Here is a 22,464-nt window from a genome sequence, read left to right as displayed (position 1 = left end):
TTGTACTGTACACAGCATGGTGTGGTGTGTCATTGGTATAAGTGTGCCAAAATGCATAGGTTTTTATGCATTTCTGGCGTTATGACCCCCTAAAAAGGTTGCCCCCCTGGCATTTCCTCTCGCCCCACCTACTACTAGAGCTTACATCCGGCCCTGGAGTGTGTTTAGTTTTGGGGCTTTTATGCCTTTATTGATAGGATAGTAGACTGACAGGAAACGGGGGGAGAGACGGGGAGTGACACGCGGCAAAGGTCGTCCAGATCGGGAATCGAACCGGTGCCGCCGCCAGGCATCCATGCCTATGTGGCAATGCCTGGACCAGTTGGCCAGCGGCGCATTCTCAGCACTCTAGAGTTTCCTAAAATAATACTACCATTAAAGTGGTTCCTAAACTTCTTAGCTGGAGACCCGAAAGAGAAATTTGATGTCTCCCGGGAACCCAAAGCTAGAGGAAATAGCAGATCTACAAGCTCACAAAGTGTCACATCGTCAAAAGTATGGCATTTCTTTGGTCCCGACTCCCGACCCACTGTTTGGGAAACACTGTACTACTGTATAACATCACTCACATGCAACGTACTGTAATTCATCTTCAGAATCCATCTCAAGAATTTGTGGTTGTAAACAATGATGAATGAATTTTGCAGTAAATACGTTTCAGCCTCTTGGCACCCTTGCCATGTCTGAAAGAACACTGCCCTTACAGTGGTAATGTGTTTAATCACAATCACAATGTGTTGTTGAGACTAGGGCTGTCACAATTTTTACATAATCGTCTAATCGCAGTTATTTTGTGATAATCGTCATAATCTTTTACATGTTGAAACATGTATATGATCAAATATTTAAATAATAGTGGAAATAGCAGATATACAAGCTCACAACGCATCACGATGCGGCGCGTTGTGAGCTTGTAGATCGGCTATTTCCACTATCAACGTTCTTTTTAAAGTGTAAAGTTGTCAAATAAGGTATGTCCTTTATTTCATTGTATATTTAGGTTATGCGTCATAAATTCCATGTGCAACTTCAAAGCCTACAAGCCAAACAGAAATGTAATCGTCAACGACAAAAACACAATTAAATCGTTAATCGTAATTATTTGAGTGCAATTAATCGTCATCGTAAAATGTCATAATTGTGACAGCCCTAGTTGAGACAGAAGAATGATACCTTCTCATATGGATTCAGTACAGCCTTTGTGGCTCTCGATCCATCCTCACCTCCCCGATCATCCTCCATGTTTGGCATCTCATTTCCAACTGGCCCCTCACCCCAAAGCTGAGCTCCTCCCTCAGGATTTGATGCCACTTGAAATTCAAATTCATAGGCCATCAGCCCAGCCCTGGAGCTGCCATATGGGGATAGACCTCCTTTAGCTTGACGGTAGACTTTGCAAACGCTGGACTGATAGCGTGCTGTATTTGCTATTAGCGAATGAAGTTCATTGTCATTCGTTCTGCCCCCGGTTAAATTCGCAGAATAAAATTTGTATTACATTATCTAATCCCTTGTTCCAGATTAGGCTATTATAATTTAAAATAGCCAATTTTATGTATTTATTGGTTGGTTTGTTTGTTTGTTTGTTTTTTGTTTATTTATTGATTCATATTTTAGCATAGTCCTGGAATATCAGTGATTTCACCAGAGATGGTCAGTGAATTCCAGGTTTATAGCATTGAATAGATTAAACCTATTTTTGGACTGTAAATCCAATTCACTGGAGAGCCTCTGTGAAAAGAAACTAAGAGAAAGTGAAATTGGAACAGACATAAGTGCACAAGGCTTTGGCAAAACCCAGGCAAACTGAGCTCACTGAATCCACAAATACTGTTCCCTTTAAGGTCAAGTGGATCCTTATTCCCTCTAAGAGGGTAATTCTGTTGGTTTTCCTATGAGAGAGGAGTTCAGCTGGTGAGGCAACCTCCACTGTGACTTGTGTTGCTGTGTATCATTCCTGGACATGCGGGCTTCTCTACTGTATGTACATGCAGCTCAAACCTTACTTTCAATTCTCCAAAGCGTACCGCAAACAATGAATATGTGAGATCTGTGGCTCATACAATAGGTTTGATATAAAAGTGGTGATATGAACCCAAGTTTAAAGGGAAAGGGGACATAATAGCATTCATAAGTTCAGGAATGCAGATTTAAACCCTTTATCCTATTTAAGGGTTCATTTAAAATACTCCCTACAAAATGTATTTTGAAATTCAAATTCAGATATTTCATAAACCAGGTGCTGTAGGCATTGATATATGAGTTAAAATATATCAGATTTCATTTAGTTTTAATGCAAGCCACTTTGGGAAAGTGCACTCAACGAAAGCAGTGTGTCCCTCTGATTTATGGCAGTAATCTTTCACTGATTTCTGTATGCCACTGGACAGTTTGATTTGTAACCATAAACATACAGTTCTCTGGACGGCAAAGCTTCTACACTGATGTACACTGATGTAATGACTCCAGCAACAATCAATTAGTGAAGCCTTAAAAGATGAGTCTAGAGAATGTCTGAGGCAGAGATCTCGTGGGGGTAGCAAGAAAATGATGGATGAATGAAGTAATTGAGGCTACATAGTACACACATTTTATCCTGCATTAATTCATTGCCAAACATAGCTATAGAGGGCATGTGAGTGACATCATCATCATACCCGGAAGTTATGCGGGAACGCCTACTGAATGGCAAAAAACTACTTCCTGGCCTTGACAGCCCATACATCCAAAAAGAAAATTCCTATCTGATTGCATTAAATGACGTTAAACTATGTGAAACTTGTTTGCCACTCCCTTTGCCACTCGATTTGCCTTTGACTTTATGCATGCTTATACCCTCTATAGAATATGCTTTAAACAGGCCATCGTGAAATCTTCCATTTTCTTTATTCACAGAAAATCCATTATTTTCTCAGTGAACTGTCTAGATTCAAAACTACTCAAGTTTAGCAATGAGTCAAATAGGCTATTTGAAAGCATATGTTCTGTTTAGAATGTTTGCAGTGAATCCAAAGAGAAATCTCTTACACGTTCTTTGTAATCATGCCAGGGTGATGCTGCAACCAGCCAACCACCACATCATCATTAGTGATCTTGCAAGAAAACTCTGTCTTATTTCTGTGAAAGCAAAGATTCTATCCAGACCCAGACTGACATAATGTAACTGCTACCTCACCACACACAATGATCCAGGCGAATAATTCCAAAATGCCATGAAATACACAATCAATCTGCGTCATCAATTTTCATTTTGAATTCCACTTGCCTTTTTATATTGTTCATGTGTTTTAACAGTATGCATGAGAAAATGAAACGGATTATAGATATTAGCCACCTTGATATGGCTTGGTCCTTCTGACCCATCCCAATTAAAAACATTTTTCTTTTCTGCCCAAACTGTCAGCTGTAAAATTAACGTTTGGATACACAGTGGGACTTGTATAATTTCTCAACACAGGCAGGTCACCTCTGACAAATTAGAGATGCCTCAGTGAGCCCATCTGTACCAAATGGTTCACATTGGACTAAAAGCACACATTTATGGGTGTTCTTGCTGAATAAATGAACTTTAAGTATGAATGTTCCTATAAATAAGTAGCCTTACACCCCAAGGCATTAAATGCACTCTGGATCTTTTTAAATAGTAAACAGGATTTCCCCCCAAGGGCTGTTCTTTTGTTGGTTTGCCACTGCAAGGATGTGTCATTTGTATAAATACCGTTGTGTTTGTGCTTTGGAATTAAAATGCACATGCACCGGAACTGCCATGTAGGTGGTCTTTTATGGAACTTTATTTGCCCTGTGGTTTGTACGTTGTGGTAGAACTATTTGTTAAGGTTATGATGTACTGTACTGTATAAGGCAATGCTATTTTACATAGCAGAGATTAGTGAGTGTGAACTGTCTTTAAAGGATAAAAATGAAACTAGTAAAGCATATGTGACTACTAATAGGCCTAATGCATCTTCTTTTCCTAAAGGTAAGCAGGATGATGTGATATTATTTCATGGCAATTTGTACTGTGTTTTACTCATGTTAAACCAGTCAAAAATCCATGCACTCACCTTGGTACAAGGATCTAACCACGTGGGTGATGTCTTTGTATTAGTCGTCATTGAGCCATTTTGCAGTGCAAGAAAACCCTCATTCATTCATTGATTTTATATCTTGTGAAGTATATCTGGTGTATATACTGTACTCTAGTAGTCAGCTTTACCGTATTATCCTGCTATCTGCCAGAATCTTATTATTTACATCAAGGGTCTTCAACGGGGGGTCCGGGACCCCTAGGGGGTCCTCAGAGTTACTACAGGGGGTCCTCCAAATCTTTGTGTGTTAGAAACGTTTCTTCTCCTTTTTTATATGCATGCACTTGAACCCTAGTGTCCATATCCTCAGAACTTTAGCCAAAAATAGCAGATCTACAAGCTCACAACACCTCGCGCTGCAAGGCGTTGTGAGCTTATAGATTGGCTATTTTCGGCAAAGAGGTTTGGTGTAGAGGGGAAAAGGGGCAGACCAAGTACAGAGTGAAAGGTCAAGTTTACTAAGTATTGACGGTTCAAGTGGTTAAATATCTGAAAACACAAATTGACATGAATGCAAAATACACTGATGATTGTGCTGTCAAACAATTAAACTATATGAAATCTATGAAAAGGTTGTGGGGGTCCCTGCTTCATCTCTCTCTCAACTAAGGGGTCCTTGGCCTGAAAACGTTGAAGACCCCTGATTTACATGATCTCATTGATAAGAGAGCATTTTCATTATATGTTTGTGTGCTTGTGGAACTGAGGAGTGCCTTGTGTTGCATTGCCTCTCCTTGCATCAGAGCACTTTACTTAAGAGTAATGATCTCTTTAGATTACAAAATGAGATGCTATTTTCCCTGTAGTACAGTGTAAAGTAAAACATAAAAGCTTTTTTGAATTGACCAAGCTTAAGAGACCTAGCTGCTGAAAGAGACAGTGTAGTGAATGCAAAAGGACTTAATGCAGTGACTCGGTACGACCAACTGAAGATTGTCTGAAAGTTGTTACACATCGCTTCACGAGACCTTTGCACCCCTCATCTCTATTGCATCAGTGTGAGCATTTAGGACACGTTTTATATGCTTGAATCAGTAGCTTACATGGCATTATGGCAGCTCTTTCCCTTGTAATTATCTTTCAGTGTGCCAACCACTCCAGTGTAAGTCAAATTAACTACACACAATCAAATTCCCACTGCCCACAACTGCAAGACAATATGGGTAATTGACATCACGTTTGACGCCTCGGCATGTGTTTTGGACCGTTTCAGCAGAATTGTGTAGTCCTCTGTGAATGGTCTACTTTCCTTGGGGTGTAAATAAATGAAATCAGCTCAACAGTTTATGCTCCCATTTGGAAAATGTAATAGTGGTAGCTTATCGAGCCACCAGCCTCTTCCTCAGAGCCTTGGTAGCTCGAAACGTTACCACAATAACATTTTGCAAATGGGAGCATAAACTGGTGTGCGGATTTCATTTCTTTTCATCACATGTTATTGAACCTTTGATCCAGCACCCAGCCTAGTAGGTCTAGGATGTGCATGTCTTCTGCCTTTTCTCTACTTTCCTTGGGACACATACATACAGTACAGTACATTCATATATATTGTATGAGAGGCCGTGTAGGACTTAAATAATGAGACACTTTGACACAAGCTAACAAGACACTCTTACACATACTACTCAAATGATTTCACATACATACACTCTGTAAATCATCTGAACACTACACATACAGTACATAGTATGTGAAAAACATCATACACACATACATACTGTATGCAATTCTTACATGCATACAAGTTAAACATTTATACATATCTATCTGAAACACTCAATATATATGGCTGAACAACTGAATGTCTTGTATTGTATATGATTTTAAAATAAAAGAATATGTTTAGATACATGTGCAAACGTTTCACATGTATTCATACAAGTAATTTCAGTAGTATAATAATCTTTATTAATAGAGCACCTTTCACACATAAATGTAGTTCAATGTTAAAAACATAGGTCAAACAAAGCAAAGTTCAAATCTAATCAAGTCAAGAGTGAAAAGGCTTTCAATAACAATTATAAATCATTTCAGTGCTAGGCCTACAGTATGTATGCCTTTTCTATTTGGTTATTTCGATTTCTATTTAGTTTGGGGTATCAATGGTCACTTTGGACACAAATGACATGACATCCAACGTTTTTGACTTCATTACCCAAGATTCTCTGCAAGCATGTCTGGTGAGGACGCGCTGTGATTGGCCGGTCGCTTTGACTGTCAGTTCTGCCTTGGTGCCTTGGCAAATGCCTGGATGAAACTCATAGATGATTGTTATTGCTTAAACATGTAACTTTATAATTTTGTGGGACATAATATGCCTATAATAGTTGTAAAAAAAGGACATAGTGCTGTTTTAAGAACAAATGAACATAAAACCAAATGAACATTTGGTTACAACTGGTGACTGAAGTCAAGCTGCACCTGACTGGACTGGAAAGTGACCACTGACCAGTTACTAGTTGAAACCAGAAGAACAAACTGTTAGATAATAATAAATAGATAAACCATCTTGATGTGTGGAATCTTAAAATGTTCTTTTGTTTTCATACAGATCGTGTAACAGAGGTTAAGACAAACATCTATGTCACCAGTTTTGGACCGGTTTCAGACACAGATATGGTGAGACCAAATACAGGACATTCATTCCTGTTTATTCTTCATGTATCCAGTCGTCTTCCTTTTCTTGTATGTCTTCAGCTGAGGCCCTTCCATGTTCATTTTTCAGTGGGAGGATGGTGAAGGAGATGTTCTTCTCACATTAATTACCAGTGGTGGAAGTAAAAGTATCAATACTGCAATATCGAAATACTCTAGGCTGCACCCACACCAAAGTACCTATGAGGGTGGATTCCCCATTCCGCCAATGCATTTCAATGGATTTCTGCAAAAAAAAAAAAAAAACGCCCCATTCTCATTGAAACGCATTGGTGAAACGGGGAATCCACTCTCATACAGTAGGTACTTTGGTGTGGGTGCAGCCTTACAAGTAAAAGTCCGGAATTCAAAATGTACTTGAGTAAAAGCATTGATAACAAAATGTACTTAAAGTACCAAAAGTAAAAGTACTATTATGAAGAATGTCTAAATTGTGTAAAAGTCTTTTGAAAATAGCAGATCTACAAGTGACGTGTTGTGAGCTTGTAGATTGGCTACTTTCAAATAGCCAAGTTTAAACAGGGTTCAAGTGGTAAATGTATGTTTTGTAATAATAATCAAAATCCACAAAGTAACTCAAGTTTTCAAATAAATAGGCTATAGTGGAGTGAAAGTACAATATTTGGATCCGAGATGTAGTGGAGTAGAAGTAAAAGTAAAGTACAAATATCTCAACATTGTACTTAAGTACAGTACTTAAGTAAATGTACTTAGTTACTTTACACCACTGTTCATTACTGTGTTCCTGGAGCGCCTCATCATCACAAACATTCTCTCTGTATTCTCTCCATGCCCCCCCACCCCTCACCCCCATACTGTTTCTTTTTCTCTCTCATGATCCCTCCTCTCACTCTCTCAGTTCCCTGTCTCCCTGTGTTCCTCTTTCGTCTCTCTCTTGCTCAGGCGTGTCGCACCAAATTCTGGGCCTTGGGTACAAGGATTCACTGCGGCCCCCCCAAAGAATGTTCTTCATACGGGTGGGGGTTTAACCCATTTAGACTGGGAACGCATTATTACGCAATATTTTGTGTTTTAACTATTGTAAAATAGCAGATCTAAGCTCACTGCAAGCTTGTAGATCTGCTATTTTTGAAAAATCGTGAAACATTTGTGCAAGTCTTTGAATATTTCAAAGGTTTTTTGAAGAAACAAAAAAAATATATACACCGGTATATATGTTTCTCTGCCAGTGGTGCTCAAACTTCTTCATGTGACCCCCCCAGAAGAAATTTGAGATAAAAAAAAAATACAAATTTTTAAAGTGCCACGCTGTGAGCTTGTATATCTGCTATTCTTCAATAGCTAAGGTAAAATAATTAAGGCCCCTCCACCTTGGGCCCTAGTAACTCAGTCCCACTTCCCCCCCCCTTGTGACGCCCCTGCTCTTGCTCTTCCCCACCACCGTCTCTTCTGATGTGAGACAATTGCTTCTCCATGCAAGGGAATGATGACTATTCCTCTGACAATGTTCATCTGATACATTATTGAAAACACTCTCATTAGTCAAGTCAGTTCTATGTTTATCTACAGCTTTTCTATTAGTCATTCCGAAACATCCGCTCATCTACTCATCTGATCATAATCATCAGGGCCCCTTAAAATATATACATCCTCTAGTCTTAAGCCTTTTATTGAACAGTTGATTTAATGGTTATGATGCTGGAACACAATGCAATGGTCCTCTCAATAGAAAATAGACTATTACTTGATAAGGGCACAAGTCTTGAATTCAATAACCTATAAACTAAAGCGCTACTATATCCTATTTGTAGAATTGTCTCCATGGAAACATGTGGGGAATTATGGCATCATAATTTATTCATGGGAAATGTGCATTTATGGGACAGTGGTGAGTTATAGAAACTGGCACATGGCTGGCAGCAAGTGATTTGGGTGAGGCATTGTGTCCAATAAAATTAAACTAGGACAAAGGATATTCTCCTCTGAGCCTCTGATTGATTTATTCACATGCAGTGGGTTTTATGGGATACAGGGCCAATAGTAGCCAAAGCTGAAAAGTGAAAAATGAATAAATAGCCTCTAGTCAGGGGCAAATTTGTCCATATTCACACGGTGGCCGTAGTGCTCTTGAGTTTGACTCTATTCATCTAGATTCAAAGAGCAACACTTGCAAAGAAATAACACAACAGCCTGGAGGTCTTTTTTTTTGTAATAGGCTACAAATGGGAATCTCTCACGTCACGCACATTCACACTACGCCTAGGCAGTGGCGTCAGTTCAGCAAAAGCTAGGGTATGGCAAAGATGGGAGTCCTCATGGAAAAGAGGTATTACATTTTGTATAACACGGTTCTATTGTGAAAATAGCAGATCTACATGCTCACAACGCCTCGCGCTGCGAGGCGTTGTGAGCAACGCCCCTGCGCCTAGGAAGTAATTGCATAGTTTTCAAATTGTCCTGTTACAGGACCACCAGGAGGCAGATTATTAGCAAAACAACTTTTTGGATGTTTATCCTTTTTTTTTGTCCTGACATCACAGAAATCGGTACACATTATCTCTATATCTATTCTGATACATTTGTTTGTGATTTTGTATTAATTTGTCCTTTGCTACAATGATAGTGCTGTTTGTCTGTTCTTTTACTTACCTTCTCTACAGGAGTACACAATAGATGTTTTCTTTCGGCAAAGCTGGAAAGATGAAAGATTGAAATTTGATGGACCAATGAACATTTTGCGCCTCAACAATTTAATGGCAAGTAAAATCTGGACCCCAGACACCTTCTTCCACAATGGGAAAAAGTCTGTAGCTCACAACATGACCATGCCAAATAAACTCTTGAGGATACAAGATGACGGGACCCTTCTCTACACCATGAGGTAAATAAAGTTGAAATAACTGTCTCTCTTTCCTTATCTCTTTCCTCATCTTTATTTCACACCATAAACGGTGGTGCCAAAAAGAAAACTATACTGTTGTATTATTACTCCTAATAGTTTTAGTTTTGTTTTCCTTGTCAGTAGGCAAAGAAAGACACTCAAATTGGCTTCACTTTTGGCCAACAAGTCTTGAACCGTAAACAATCACAAACTGTTGTATTTGTATCTGTATTGTAACAGAACATAGATTTTCATGTAGGGATGGCAAATCTAACTAAAATAGCAACTACAATTAACACAACAGTAAAATAAATAGTGTGGGAGCAACCCTGAGTCATGCTGGGAAATCTTTCCCCGACAAATGGCACATCCTGGGCCGCTACAGTATATTGTCCGTGTGTTATGGTTACGTATGGCTGTTTTCTTTTTACATAGACACACGTAATTCAAAATTATTCAAGATTTTTCAAACACTCAAGATTTTTTTTTTTAATTTTCAAAAATAGCAGATGTACTACAGTAGCTCGCAGTGTGGCACAAAGTGACGCACTGTATACAATACAGTATCTGTTTATCAGTATCTATAATAACCAATGCTAAAATCTAAAATGGCGCAGATGCTTTCCCGGTTTAAATGGGTTAAAAAGTGCCTGACTCAATGGTTATCACCCCTCAGTCAGCAAAGCTCTTTGCCACCTGTCTCATTAGCATAAAAATACTTTGGACATATTGGACGATGCAATATATACAATACCTCCATTAGACCATTATACATAGTACCTCTTCTCTATGGAATCACTTGAAACATCTTCTCATACCATTTCTTGCTTTATGCAACGTTGTCATCTTTCTCTCTCTGTGCCTCCGTAACTGCATTATTATAGTACAATGCTGAAAATGCAGTGCGTGGTCAGAGAGCATTCTGGGTTCATCAATTTGAATAAAACATCACCCTAGCCCTTTTGTGGGGTGGGATAGACTGAAATTTACAACTGCCTACAATGCAATATTATCAACGGTAGGACAGTCTTATCAAAGATGCAATCTTCTTCTAGGCATTACAGATCCCAGAATGAACAATGTGAGAAAAGCTCACAGTGCCCTTTCCTTTGATGACTAGCTGCCTTTATGCTGTTTACTTTTCATGCAGGGGCGTCACACCAAATTCTGGGCCCTGGGTACAAGGATTCACTGCGGGTCCCCCATGAATGTTAACTATTGAAAAATAGCAGATATACAAGATCACAGCGCGGCACCGAGTGCCGCGCTGCGAGCTTGTAGATCTGCTATTTTTGAAAAATCGTGAAAATGTGTGCCAAGAAACCTATGTTTCCATGTCAGTGATGCTCAAACTTTTTCATGTGAAGGACCCCCCCCCCATCTCAAAATATTTAGTTCCAGGGACCCCCCAGAAGCAAAATTTGAGTTACAAATGTTCACTTAAAAAATACATATATTCAAAGATTTGCTCACATTTTCACGACTTTTCAAAAATAGCAGAGTTACTAGGGCCCTGGTAACTCAGTCCCACTTTCCTACCCCTTGTGACGCCCCTGTTTTCATGTACCGTATTTACAAACTCATCTTCATATTTGTGTTCATTTGATGCAGGTTAACAGTTCATGCTGAGTGTCCCATGCATTTAGAGGACTTCCCCATGGACTTCCACTCCTGCCCCCTGAAATTTGGCAGCTGTGAGTAACTTTGTTCGTGAGGATGATGATGGTGAAGACGACAATGATGATATTAACGCCATAAATATATATTATTTATATATATTTGTTGTGAAAGTTTGTCGTGGAAGACTACTCATGCAAACATCAGTAGTAGAATGTGTACACCAACCAAACAGTGTTGAAAGCAACATACATTCTTTTGATAGCGAGTTTAAGCTCGCTACGGCAACGGCAGATGACAACGGTAATCGGAAATGATCCGCGCTCGATAGATAAACCTGCCGTCGCCGCGGCCGCCTCTACTACGGCAGAAGGTACCTTCCCACGTAGCGCCTACTCCGTCTGCTGCGTGTACGCGTCGCCATGGGAACCACAGCGTTCAGTGAAAGGGGTGGGAACCCGTCGCCGCCGAGGCTTTGTTTAACCATTTTGATCGATACGGCGATTACGTCATAGCAGCCGTAGTCCGCCTGGCGTTGCCGTATTGAAAACCATCTAGCTTAAACTCGCTAATAAGAATTAGAAAGATTGGTTGGGTTTTTCAAATGTTATATTCATTTCTGAATGGAAATACAAATCTTTTTTTCTATGTGTTGAGATTAAGATTTCTCATGAGTTGAAATTTACAATTGTATATATTTTACTTACTATAAGTATAAAATATAATTTGGGCCAGATTATGCTGTATTTCCTCAATATTTGGATCCTTTTTCAGATGCCTACACCATGTCAGAGGTGACCTATGCATGGACTAAAAATGCCTCGGACTCAGTGGTAGTGGAAGAAGAGAGCTCCCGTTTGAACCAGTATGATCTGCTTGGACAAACAGTGGGACAAGAAACCATAAAATCAAGTACAGGTAAGGTTTGTGTGTGTGTAGTTTTGCATTCGCCCCATAGTTCCTCATGGATTCCCTCTTCTGATAGCCACAGACTGCTTTTGCATCAGCAATAAATCATTCCATTTAAAGTTTGAGATGGCTGAACTGCCTATATTCCACAAATGCAGTGATTGATACTCAAACAAATTAAATAATCAGAAATTAGCCTGGCCAGTGCAATGCATCATCCAAATGGACAAGTTTGTTCGCTGTGCTTAGCCGTTGGTTGCTTTTTATGCTATTGATTTATTGGTTATGAAAAAACGCAAAGAAATGTTTGTCCTGGATGTTTTAGCTTGACATGATTTGACTAATGGGATTTTTGCTTCTGGAGGTTCCTGCAAATATGAATTGTTCCATCTTCATTTTGTAACCAAGTCATTTAGTATGAGTTTGCAAAGTATGCAAACCATGACAGCTAGACTACAGCTCCAACACTGCTCACACATTACAGGAAACCCCCTTTAGAGAGCAATATGGTCATGGTTCTTTGGTAAAGGGAATTCCCTAGCCCATACAGACGTTGATGGGAATGAAAGAATAAAATAGTATGTAGACTGGATGTTTGAGGTATCATACCACCACAATACAAGGGAGAGATGGGGAACAGTAGAGAGAGAGCATGAGGGAGTTATGTGAGAGATGCTGCAACAGAAGAGAGCATTACTGTAGGTGGGAGTTGTAGCTGTCATCGGCAGGAGCGTCACAAGGGAAGGGGGGGGGGGGATCGGGACTGAATTACTAGGGCCCAAGGTGGAGGGGCCTTAATTATTTTATACTTTATACTTTAGCTATTGAAAAATAGCAGATCTACAAGCTCACGACTCACGAGTGCCGCACTGCGAGCTTGTAGATCTGTTATTTTTGAAAAGTCGTGAAAATGTGTGCAAATCTTTGAATTTATGTATTTTTTAAGTGAACATTTGTAACTCAAATTTTGCTTCTGGGGGGGTCCCTGGAACTATATTTTGAGATGGGGGTCCGTGGCCAAATACATATCGTTTTGGGAGTCCTTGACATGAAAAAGTTTGAGCACCACTGACAGAAACATACGTTTTTTTTTCTTTTTTTTTCAAAAAACCTTAGAAGGAATTAAAATATTCAAAGACTTGAACACATTTTTAATATTTTTCAAAAATAGCAGATCTACAAGCTCGCAGCTCTGTGAGCTTGTATATCTGCTATTTTTCAATAGTTAAAGCACAAAATGCGAGTGAATCCTTGTACCCAGGGCCCAGAATTTGGTGCGACACCCCTGGTCATCGGCACAATAGAGGGAGCTCCGAAATAAAGGAATGGCTGCTATGTTCTTAAGTGATGGCACTGTCTTATGTTGGAGCTCAAAATACAACCTGCTACCGGTACCTGTCTCACAGAAGTGCACTGGTGCATTAACTGCCAAAGGAAGGCTGTGCACTGAAGCAGGGGCATTTCTACCCAAAGGGGGCTGGAGAGAAATCAGCAAGCAAATCCAACAGGGAACAGATGAATTTGTGACAGGCTGATTTGAGCCACGTTTAAAATGTTGGAGAAGGGACTATCAACGTGTGGCACTGGTAGTGCCTAGAGATTGTGACGCGTTAGTGGCTCCCATCTGGACCACAAGTGTTCCTGCTGGCCAAGGATTAAATCCAACAAGAGTCTTTTCCTCCTGTGCCATCTCTCCGTCAGCTTTCCCAGTGTTTGTCTCATTACAAAATGTCCATGGGAGTGGATAAATTACACTTCAAATACTAAAGAAATTTGCCCGGAGAGCATTTATTGTAACAGAGGCTTTTTGCCATAGAAATCTACAACTACTGAGCATTATGTCTCAAGGATTGCTGCTGTGGGGATTGAACCAGAGACCATCACTGTACGGTAATCATAAGGCCACCCTGTGTGAGCATGAATGCAATGGGCCATGTCTGGTCTTGCTTTGAATGTAATTAGTATAACAGTAAGAAGCCAATGTGAAGGGGCAAAATTGTTGTTACTGCACAATCACTCCTTTAGGTTCTAGATCTAGATGAAAGCTGGAGCTGGGTTCTCTTAATTGCTGAAGTGCTCCACTACTATTCCCACTAGGTATGGAATAGATTACCACTAAGAGAAGTTCCCAGGTGGGTGTTCTCAACTATCAAGGGAGTCCGTGCCACAATTTTTCTTTCTTTCTTTCTTTCTTTCTTTCTTTCTTTCTTTCTTTCTTTCTTTGATAGTTAGAGATAGGAAATATGGAATCGAACCGGGGACATCAGGCATTAGAGTCGTATGTGTCGTATGTACCATTCAGCTACGATGTCACGCCTCCATGCCTCAATTTCATTGAGCCACAATATCCTTTCATCTGAACTAAATGTTCCTATCTAGGTTAAGTGCTGTATGATGTAGGAATAAAAGACAGAAATGTCTTGCCACTAACCATTTTCATTTTGTTTAACCAGTCACTCCACATTTCCTGACTGGCTGAATTTAAATTAATCATTCAATACCACAGTGTCAGTGTTTGGTGTAGCATACCAACAAACTAGGTCATTTGGCATACAGTAGATGAGTAAGCTCTAAGGTTTCACGATGGGGGGAAACCTGTATGAATAGCACACTTTCACAGTATAGACAATACTTTTCAGGTATATTTATCTAATTGTCAGTTGTCACACAGTGATAGTCAATCTTTACTAGACAAAACACCAATTAAAAGAGATACAGTAGCTTGATAGATATAATAATCATGCTGTACCATGGCTATGAAGTCAAATGCCTTTGTGCAGCTCTTAATCACTCCATAGCTAACAGAAAAACTGCTAGGCTGCAAAGTCTACAGAAATCACAAGGTAGAAACAATCAGTGACAAAACATTTATGATGGATTTTCCCTATTTAAATCCAGGTAAAATAAAATAACACAAAATAATATTAACTTAAGTTGTCAGTGTGTCTCTAGGGCAATGAATCAGGCACAAAGAACAGGTAGTGCTAGTGCTGCAGAACGATGAGTTTGACAAACTTGAGAAGAAAGAAATTGTATATTGTGATGAAATCACAGCAGTTGTTTGGCCCGACGCACAGGTCTGAGTTATTGCAAATACAGAGGAGATAATTACAGCAGTCTGCGCAAGACGAGCAATTTGTTATTTCAACCGTACAGACAATTTAACGTGCCAGGATGTTATCCCATCCTATATTAAAATTGCCTTGAGGGTGGGTTGACCATGAATGATTGATTGACAGTGGATGTGGAATCCAAACTTGGCACAAACACTGTTCAGGGGACAAATTAGTCAAGAAGGCCTGTTCACGGCCAAGGCGCTGCGCATTGCCTGCCTGCATCACACCTGCTACTAATGTCCAGTGATAGTCAGAGATGACACCAGTGGCCACATGTGGTCAGGGGTGCACCATTGTTCCAATCCACACCAAACTTGGCACATAGTAGCTACAGTACCGGTATATAGAGGAAATCCAGTTGAGAATGACTGGTTTCAGACACCTTCCATTTCATGTAGGCCAGCTCTCCGTCACTAAAACGTCCTATTCAGCAGCAACTGCTACATCATATTGCCCCGTATAAAAGGATCTGCCCTCTCTTTGATAGCTTTCATTGTATAGGCTTCACCAGACAACTAGTCTAGTTATGTCGCCATCCTACATCTGTGGCCACGAAGTGATTATCATCTTCATGCTATAATTACTATCTTCCCGCACTAAGTGAAGGGATCTTAAGCTCGAGAGAATTCAGTCTCATCTCATGGATCCCTCCTCCCCCATCCACAACAAGTCATTGGAGCAGGCATGCAAATTCAATTACGGAAGATATACACAGTAAAATCCAGAGTGTTAGTTGAACCCCTTTTACATCCATCACAGTGTAAAGATTGACCATGGGGCTACTCTCCATTTTTACGACTTCGATTAACCTCAGTGAGGAGTTCCATAGTGTACTAAGAGGGCACTTCTCATGTTTTTTAAAATTCCACCGCTGGGAATGTAGCGCATAAGAGTGTGTGTGTGTGTGTGTGTGTGTGTGTGTGTGTGTGTGTGTGTGTGTGTGTGTGTGTGTGTGTGTGTGTGTGTGTGTGTGTGTGTGTGTGTGTGTGTGTGTGTGTGTGTGTGTGTGTGTGTGTGTGTGTGTGTGTGTGTGTGTGTGTGTGTGTGTGTGTGTGCACGCATGCGTGTGCGTGCGCGCGTGTGTGTATAGTACAGTACGTGTTAGAGAGAGTCTTCGTATTCACAAAACCAGTGAAAATGGAGGCAGCACCACAACTAGTACGCAAAAAAAGAGAAGAGAAAGCTATGGGGATTAGTCCTTGGAATCGACCCACCCCCGCTGCTGAAAAGGACTTCCCCCGTGCCAAGTGGCAGTATGTATCAAGGCCTTCACTTTCAGAATCGCAGCAAATGAGCTATGTTTCTCTGTTCTGTTGCCATGGGTAACACATCTTTTTCTTCTCATGTCTAATCTTGGCTTCTCTTTGAGATATCTCTCCATTTGGAAGCTCTGCTTGTTACTGCAGCATTGGCAATGTTTCACAGCCTTGTCAGGCACGAGGCGTTGCTAGAAGTGGTGACAGAATCGTAATGTGGCGTATTCTATGTGTGGATGCTGGATTATTTTATATTTTAAAAAACTACTCTCTAGTAGTATAAGGCTACTCTAATCCCTGCCAAATATCTTAAAGCTGCATCCTGGAGGATATATTACATAGAAGACTAAAAGCGTTTTATTGACAAGATATGATTTACAGTCACCTCCACCTCCTCATCAAGAAATGACAGCGTTGCTATGGAATGATGAGGTCTGGTTGGTATGACCAGTGGTTTGAAAATATGCTCTGCTAGTTGTGATGCGTACAAATAGTGTATGTTATTGTGCATTGGAGGAGAGGCAAACTTACGTATGCATTATTAATCACAAACAATGTTTTAGTACCGTGGACATGACTCATTTGGGAGTATGTTGTCATGTTGATGAATGTATATGTTGTTGTTAATTTAACATCGGCTTGTTCTGACAAATTGCATGCATGCAATTGGCTGCCGGTAATACAGTACAGTACATCCTGTAACCTGGAGGGACAGGGGTGTAACTAGCACATTACAATTGGCTAAAAAATCCATACAGTAATACTGTATGAGGACTTGAAATTTAAGTGGTTTGTTGGCAGGTTTGTTAAATTGATTACAAATAGAACAGAATAAAAACCTGAACCCAAAGACCTCAAAGCTTTGCTGAAGGAGGAATTTTAAGGTCTGAGGAACAAGAATGCACAGGAAATAATTGACACAATCCAGAATGAACTAGGACAGTAGACCTCTTCTCACAATTACTTAAGTTCAGTCAGATAACTCACGAATGGATTGACATTTTATTTATAAAATGTCATTAATCACAAATGTGAACATTATATTTGATCTTGGCATTTAGGCTCTTCTTTATATTATTCTCTGATCATAACATTAGAGGACCAACATTTAATACATTATATAAAACAAACGGTAAAGAAGCCCATACGAACTTTCATTGACAATGACAGTATAATAACAGTGAATGAGGTTGCTGGTCAGTGTATGTCACATATACCGGTATATCACATCAGATGCTTGTGTGTGTAAACCTCTTTGGCACATCTGCCTGAACTAGCTTGAAAGCTATGCACCATTTGTCCGGGAATTTGTGCAGGCACAAATTGTAGACACGTAGCAAATATAAACACAACCATGTCATGTCCACTGTCCGCAGACCCTCTTGCTAAGTGGAACGTGACAGTCAGACTAGCGGAGATGTGCACAGCTCCTGTTTCACACAACTAGGAAATGCATGACTATACAGTATGTGGGAATTACTCTCAAGATACTATTTCAGTTCATCTTCAAAAATCTAAAAGCCTTGCTAGTGACCCCTTGAGGCTTTGCTGATCGTTACACCCAACCAGACCAAAGTGGTTTGGAACCTAAAGTAAATAAAACATCTACTGATGCACAAACTTGGACACATCATCAGTGTTGTACCCTGGAGTCACTGGGTATTTCGGGTCTTGCAACAGACACCCTCCTCCAGGTGACCGACCGGGGCTGATCAGACCCTGGCCCAATGGCCCATGCCCAAGTGGCATACTACTGCCCCCACTGTCTCTTGGGGCTTAGAGACAGTCAGTGACGAAGATGGCTGATGGCTGGTGAGATATTAGCAGCAGGTGTTGGCAACAATAGGAGACTCTCTAGGCACTGTGGGTTGCCTCCGGGCCTGGCTCCTCCTCCGTCTGACCAGAAGTGAGCATTCTTCTGTGCGTTGTGTCGTTGTTACCGCTGAACAACAGCAAACATCTCATTCTGCCTTGATGGATTTTGAAACCCTCCTTGCAGGTTTTACCACAGTCTGTAGCTTTTGGGTTCTTCCTCATGGAAGAAGTGGTTTGGGCTGGCAATCCTCTCCACCCCGGGTCGCCGCCTCTCCGGCCGTCCTCTGTCTCTCCAGATGTCACAACTCTCTTCGCAGTCGTCACCTAACCAAGATTGTCATCCTTAGGCCCCCAAAAGCTTTAGAGTGAAATTCATTTATAATAATAAAAATACTACAATTAAAAAAATCTACAAAGTACCTGTAAAACAGAGAATAGTACATTTTTGGGTAAGTGTGACACTAGAGGAAAGGCCATGAAAATAAGTAGAGATTTTCCTGCAATTTGCCTGTTATATTATTAGTGTGCGCCAAACTGACATTTCTGCCTGACGATAGTGCTTGGGGAAATGTCATGGGGTCACTCAAATGTTTAGTTCTATTTGCTGTTCAAAAAGTAAGCAGTCACTAACCCCAATGGAAACCGGACTGTGTATGCCAGTTCTGTGCTATGAATTGGCAGGCTTCAACGTCCTATATCACTCTACTGTACATGTTGATATGTTCACTATCCAAAGATTTGTCTCTATAGGGTGTGCCAAATGTAGTTCTAAGAGCGGCCATTTCTTGGGTAAACACAGCCTTACACAGGTGTTCTGATTAGACTATAGCATTAGTTCTATGCAATCAAACAATTGAAACACCTTTGTTTTTACCCAAGAAATGGCCGCTAAGGACTACAATGACGTAGGCGCTGGCACACACTATAGCCTGTCTATCTGGTTGCACCAGATATAATGACAATCCTTTATTACAGTGTTTCTCAAACTTTCAAATTTCAAGGTCTCCCCTTAACTCTGACAGTATACAAATGGAACCAAATGAACCCGTTAGGGTTCATTTGGTTCCATTTGTACACTGTCAGAGTTACAGACCTGTATGGGTCCATTTAGACCCCCCTAAAGGAACCCTGGAGTTCCTGGAATCCACTTTGAGAACCACTGCTTTATTAAATCCCTTCCCCACATTGCCTCGTGCCTTATACACACACACAACTCCAAAACAATGTCTTCATCCCATGCCCCAGACAGACAGAAAGACATTTTTGTTATATTCATTTTTCCAAAACCTTTGTTATGTTCACTATGGCATTCTCACCTCTGTGACCTTTTCATTTTACCGTGCAGGTGAATATACAGTCATGACAGCTCATTTCCATTTGAAGAGGAAGATAGGCTACTTCGTCATCCAGACCTACCTTCCATGCATAATGACTGTCATACTGTCTCAAGTGTCTTTCTGGTTGAACAGAGAGTCAGTGCCAGCGAGGACAGTGTTTGGTAAGTGTACATTTACTGTGGATGGTCAGTATGTAAGATGGCAGCAGCAGTTCAACACCGCCATCTGTACTGTAGCTTAGGTTAAAAGTAATTGAAGTGAGGTGGCATTCGTATGGGTTGAATTGATATAAACTGTGAATATAAATATAAACTCAGTCTAACCCCTTTGGCGGAGGGGTTAGACAGAGGTAATAATAATAATAATGTAGCAGTAGTAACAGCATGTTTGGTAAATGCTTGTCTTTTATTTTTTATCCTCATTCATACATTTTCTTCCACATATTTACAAGTACACCATGTCAGTTATAGTACAATTAACCCATAGCACAAAATCCTGGAACACTCAGTTTGATGGGTCTGTTTTCTTCAAAAATGTCAAAATATAAAAATATAATGCCCTCAGTCAAATGAAAACGGGTATAACTCCCAAGTTGTTTAAAGGTCAAGCAGAACCAACGTCAATGACCCGAGAGAGTCAGCTTGGGGAAAAACAAGGTATGGAAGACTAATACAATATATGTGACTGGACGGAGCATATAAGGTCGAAACCAATTCTTCTACGCCAGCGATTAAAGCATTGTCAAAGGTCAGTGGACATTAGGGTCGATGGGGCAATAATAAACTCAAGTCCTGACTTGACTAGATTAGTTTTACTGGCTGAGGTCAAGGTGATGTAATTTTCACCCGTGTAATTCTGTGATTTTACTCCCATGTGGAAAACACATTATTTGTAATTATTACAGAGCATGATGCACCCCATGGGAATAATGGAATTATACTTACTACTAGACACGTAACCTACTTATTTTCAGCAAGATCTTAAAGCCTCTGTCAATTTGGGGTGTGTACAGTGCACAAAATATCTCCCACTTCAGATGTTATAGATGCTTGCTGTGTCTTGCATCCAGCAAGACAATCTTCTTAATCTATAAATAGCATAACACTTTAGCATAACATCATTAGGGAAGCTCTCAGTCTGGGGGGATTAACTGAACCTGACACTATTTTTCATTCCTTTATTTGCAGGCGTAACCACCGTTCTCACAATGACCACTCTGAGCATCAGTGCACGGAACTCCCTTCCCAAGGTCGCCTATGCCACCGCCATGGACTGGTTCATTGCCGTATGCTATGCCTTTGTCTTCTCGGCTTTGATTGAGTTTGCCACAGTTAATTATTTCACAAAGCGTGGCTGGGCTTGGGACGGAAAGAGCATTGTGAATGACAAGGTAACGTGTTCTCTTTTTTTTTCTCCAAAGAAAATCAATAGAGATGTGCATTGAGGAATGGAATTGTTCGCTGTATATTGTTACCCATGAGGCGAGGTTTAGAGGGTGAGAAAACTACTGATTGGACTCCTAGTTCTGTGTGTGTGTGTGTGACATTTTGTTTAGGGCCAGTTCTAGGACTCAGGTGGCCCTAAGCAAGATTATATTAGGTGGCCCCCCACTGACGGACGCACAAAAAAAGGAGGCAGAAATAGTGAAAATAGCCGATCTACCGGTACATGCTCACATTGCCAGGCGTTGTGAGCAATCTGCTATTTTCACAATAGAACCGTACAAAATGTAATGCCTCAACTCTTAGTGCTCGTCCGGGTGGGGGGTCCCAGCAGTTAAAATATGCACTGCACCTGCATAGGGCATGATTGTGAGATAAGAGCCATGCACGGAATGCTTCACATTCTTCCGTATGAAATGCATATGATTCCCATATGGTAGGCTACATATAATTTAATTAATTATTTGGATGCACCTGATTCCAATAATCTGTATTGATGTGATTACTATGGAGTGCATAGGATAGCCTTGTGTGGTCGCCGTTTGACAGGTAACACCAGTGTCACAGTCGCATAATAATTAAATGACAAAGGGATAATATGCAAACATGGACAGTCTGACAGCAGAATTGAGCGTAGGCGAAATGGCTCTTCAACAGCGGTGAATGGGCCAGACAGGGTAGGTGAAAACACTCTCCTCCACGGCGAAAGTGCCAGGCGAAAAGACCAAATCCATTAAGGCGAAAAAGCCGATCTACATGCTCACAACGCCTTGCGTTGCGAGGCGTTGTGAGCATGTAGATCTGCTATTTTCACAATTTCTGCCTCTAATATTTCACGATTTGCCCAATGTTTAATTTCTCATTTTAGAGGTATTAAAAAGTCCTTAAATTGTCACATTAGAAATGTGAATACACCCTCTATACACTTGAAGGAGGACTTTGCCACTTTTCAACCCATCTTCATATAATAGGTCCTCACTAATGTTCATAATAAAATAGCAGAAATTCTACTCGGTCCAAGTCTCTTAGGAGAGCTGTGGGAAGTTCAGAAATCCATCGTCTTGTGACATCATCATTTTCCAAAAAGAATTATTTAATCAATATTTTTGAAAAAAATATTTCGATTTTTATTATCGTGAGACCAATGGCTTCCACTTTAACATTGCAACTTTTCAGGAGTAGAAAGCCTGCATTTTCTATTAGCTTGGATTCCCAAACGATGATGTCACAAGACGATGGGTTTCTGACCTGACCACAACCCTCCAATGAGGAGAAAAAATAAATAAAAGCTATTTTTAGTGAGGACCAATTATATGAAGATAGGTTGAAAAGTGGTGAAGTACTCCTTTAAACTTTATGTTGGTTTGTCTGCTTTTGAGTGAGAAAA

The 22,464-nt window shown here is 40.4% G+C and overlaps 1 protein-coding gene across 1 annotated transcript in view; it reads left to right on the top strand.

Annotated features, from left to right (window-relative positions):
- gabra2b (gamma-aminobutyric acid type A receptor subunit alpha2b) overlaps positions 1 to 22,464 on the top strand; it is a gene marked incomplete at both ends in the record, with an annotated part of 29,931 nt that overhangs the window by 6,754 nt on the left and 713 nt on the right. Inside the window, 6 exons of the mRNA XM_080746584.1 lie at positions 6,640 to 6,707; positions 9,365 to 9,585; positions 11,197 to 11,279; positions 11,977 to 12,120; positions 19,644 to 19,796; positions 20,823 to 21,025. Of these exons, the coding sequence (XP_080602710.1) occupies positions 6,640 to 6,707; positions 9,365 to 9,585; positions 11,197 to 11,279; positions 11,977 to 12,120; positions 19,644 to 19,796; positions 20,823 to 21,025 (872 nt within the window). The remainder of the gene's footprint in view (positions 1 to 6,639; positions 6,708 to 9,364; positions 9,586 to 11,196; positions 11,280 to 11,976; positions 12,121 to 19,643; positions 19,797 to 20,822; positions 21,026 to 22,464) is intronic.

The sequence above is a fragment of the Nannobrachium achirus genome, assembly GCF_963921795.1.
Source record: "Nannobrachium achirus genome assembly, chromosome: 17".
Lineage (NCBI taxonomy): Eukaryota > Metazoa > Chordata > Actinopteri > Myctophiformes > Myctophidae > Nannobrachium > Nannobrachium achirus.
This window is presented reverse-complemented; position numbering and strand designations above follow the sequence as displayed.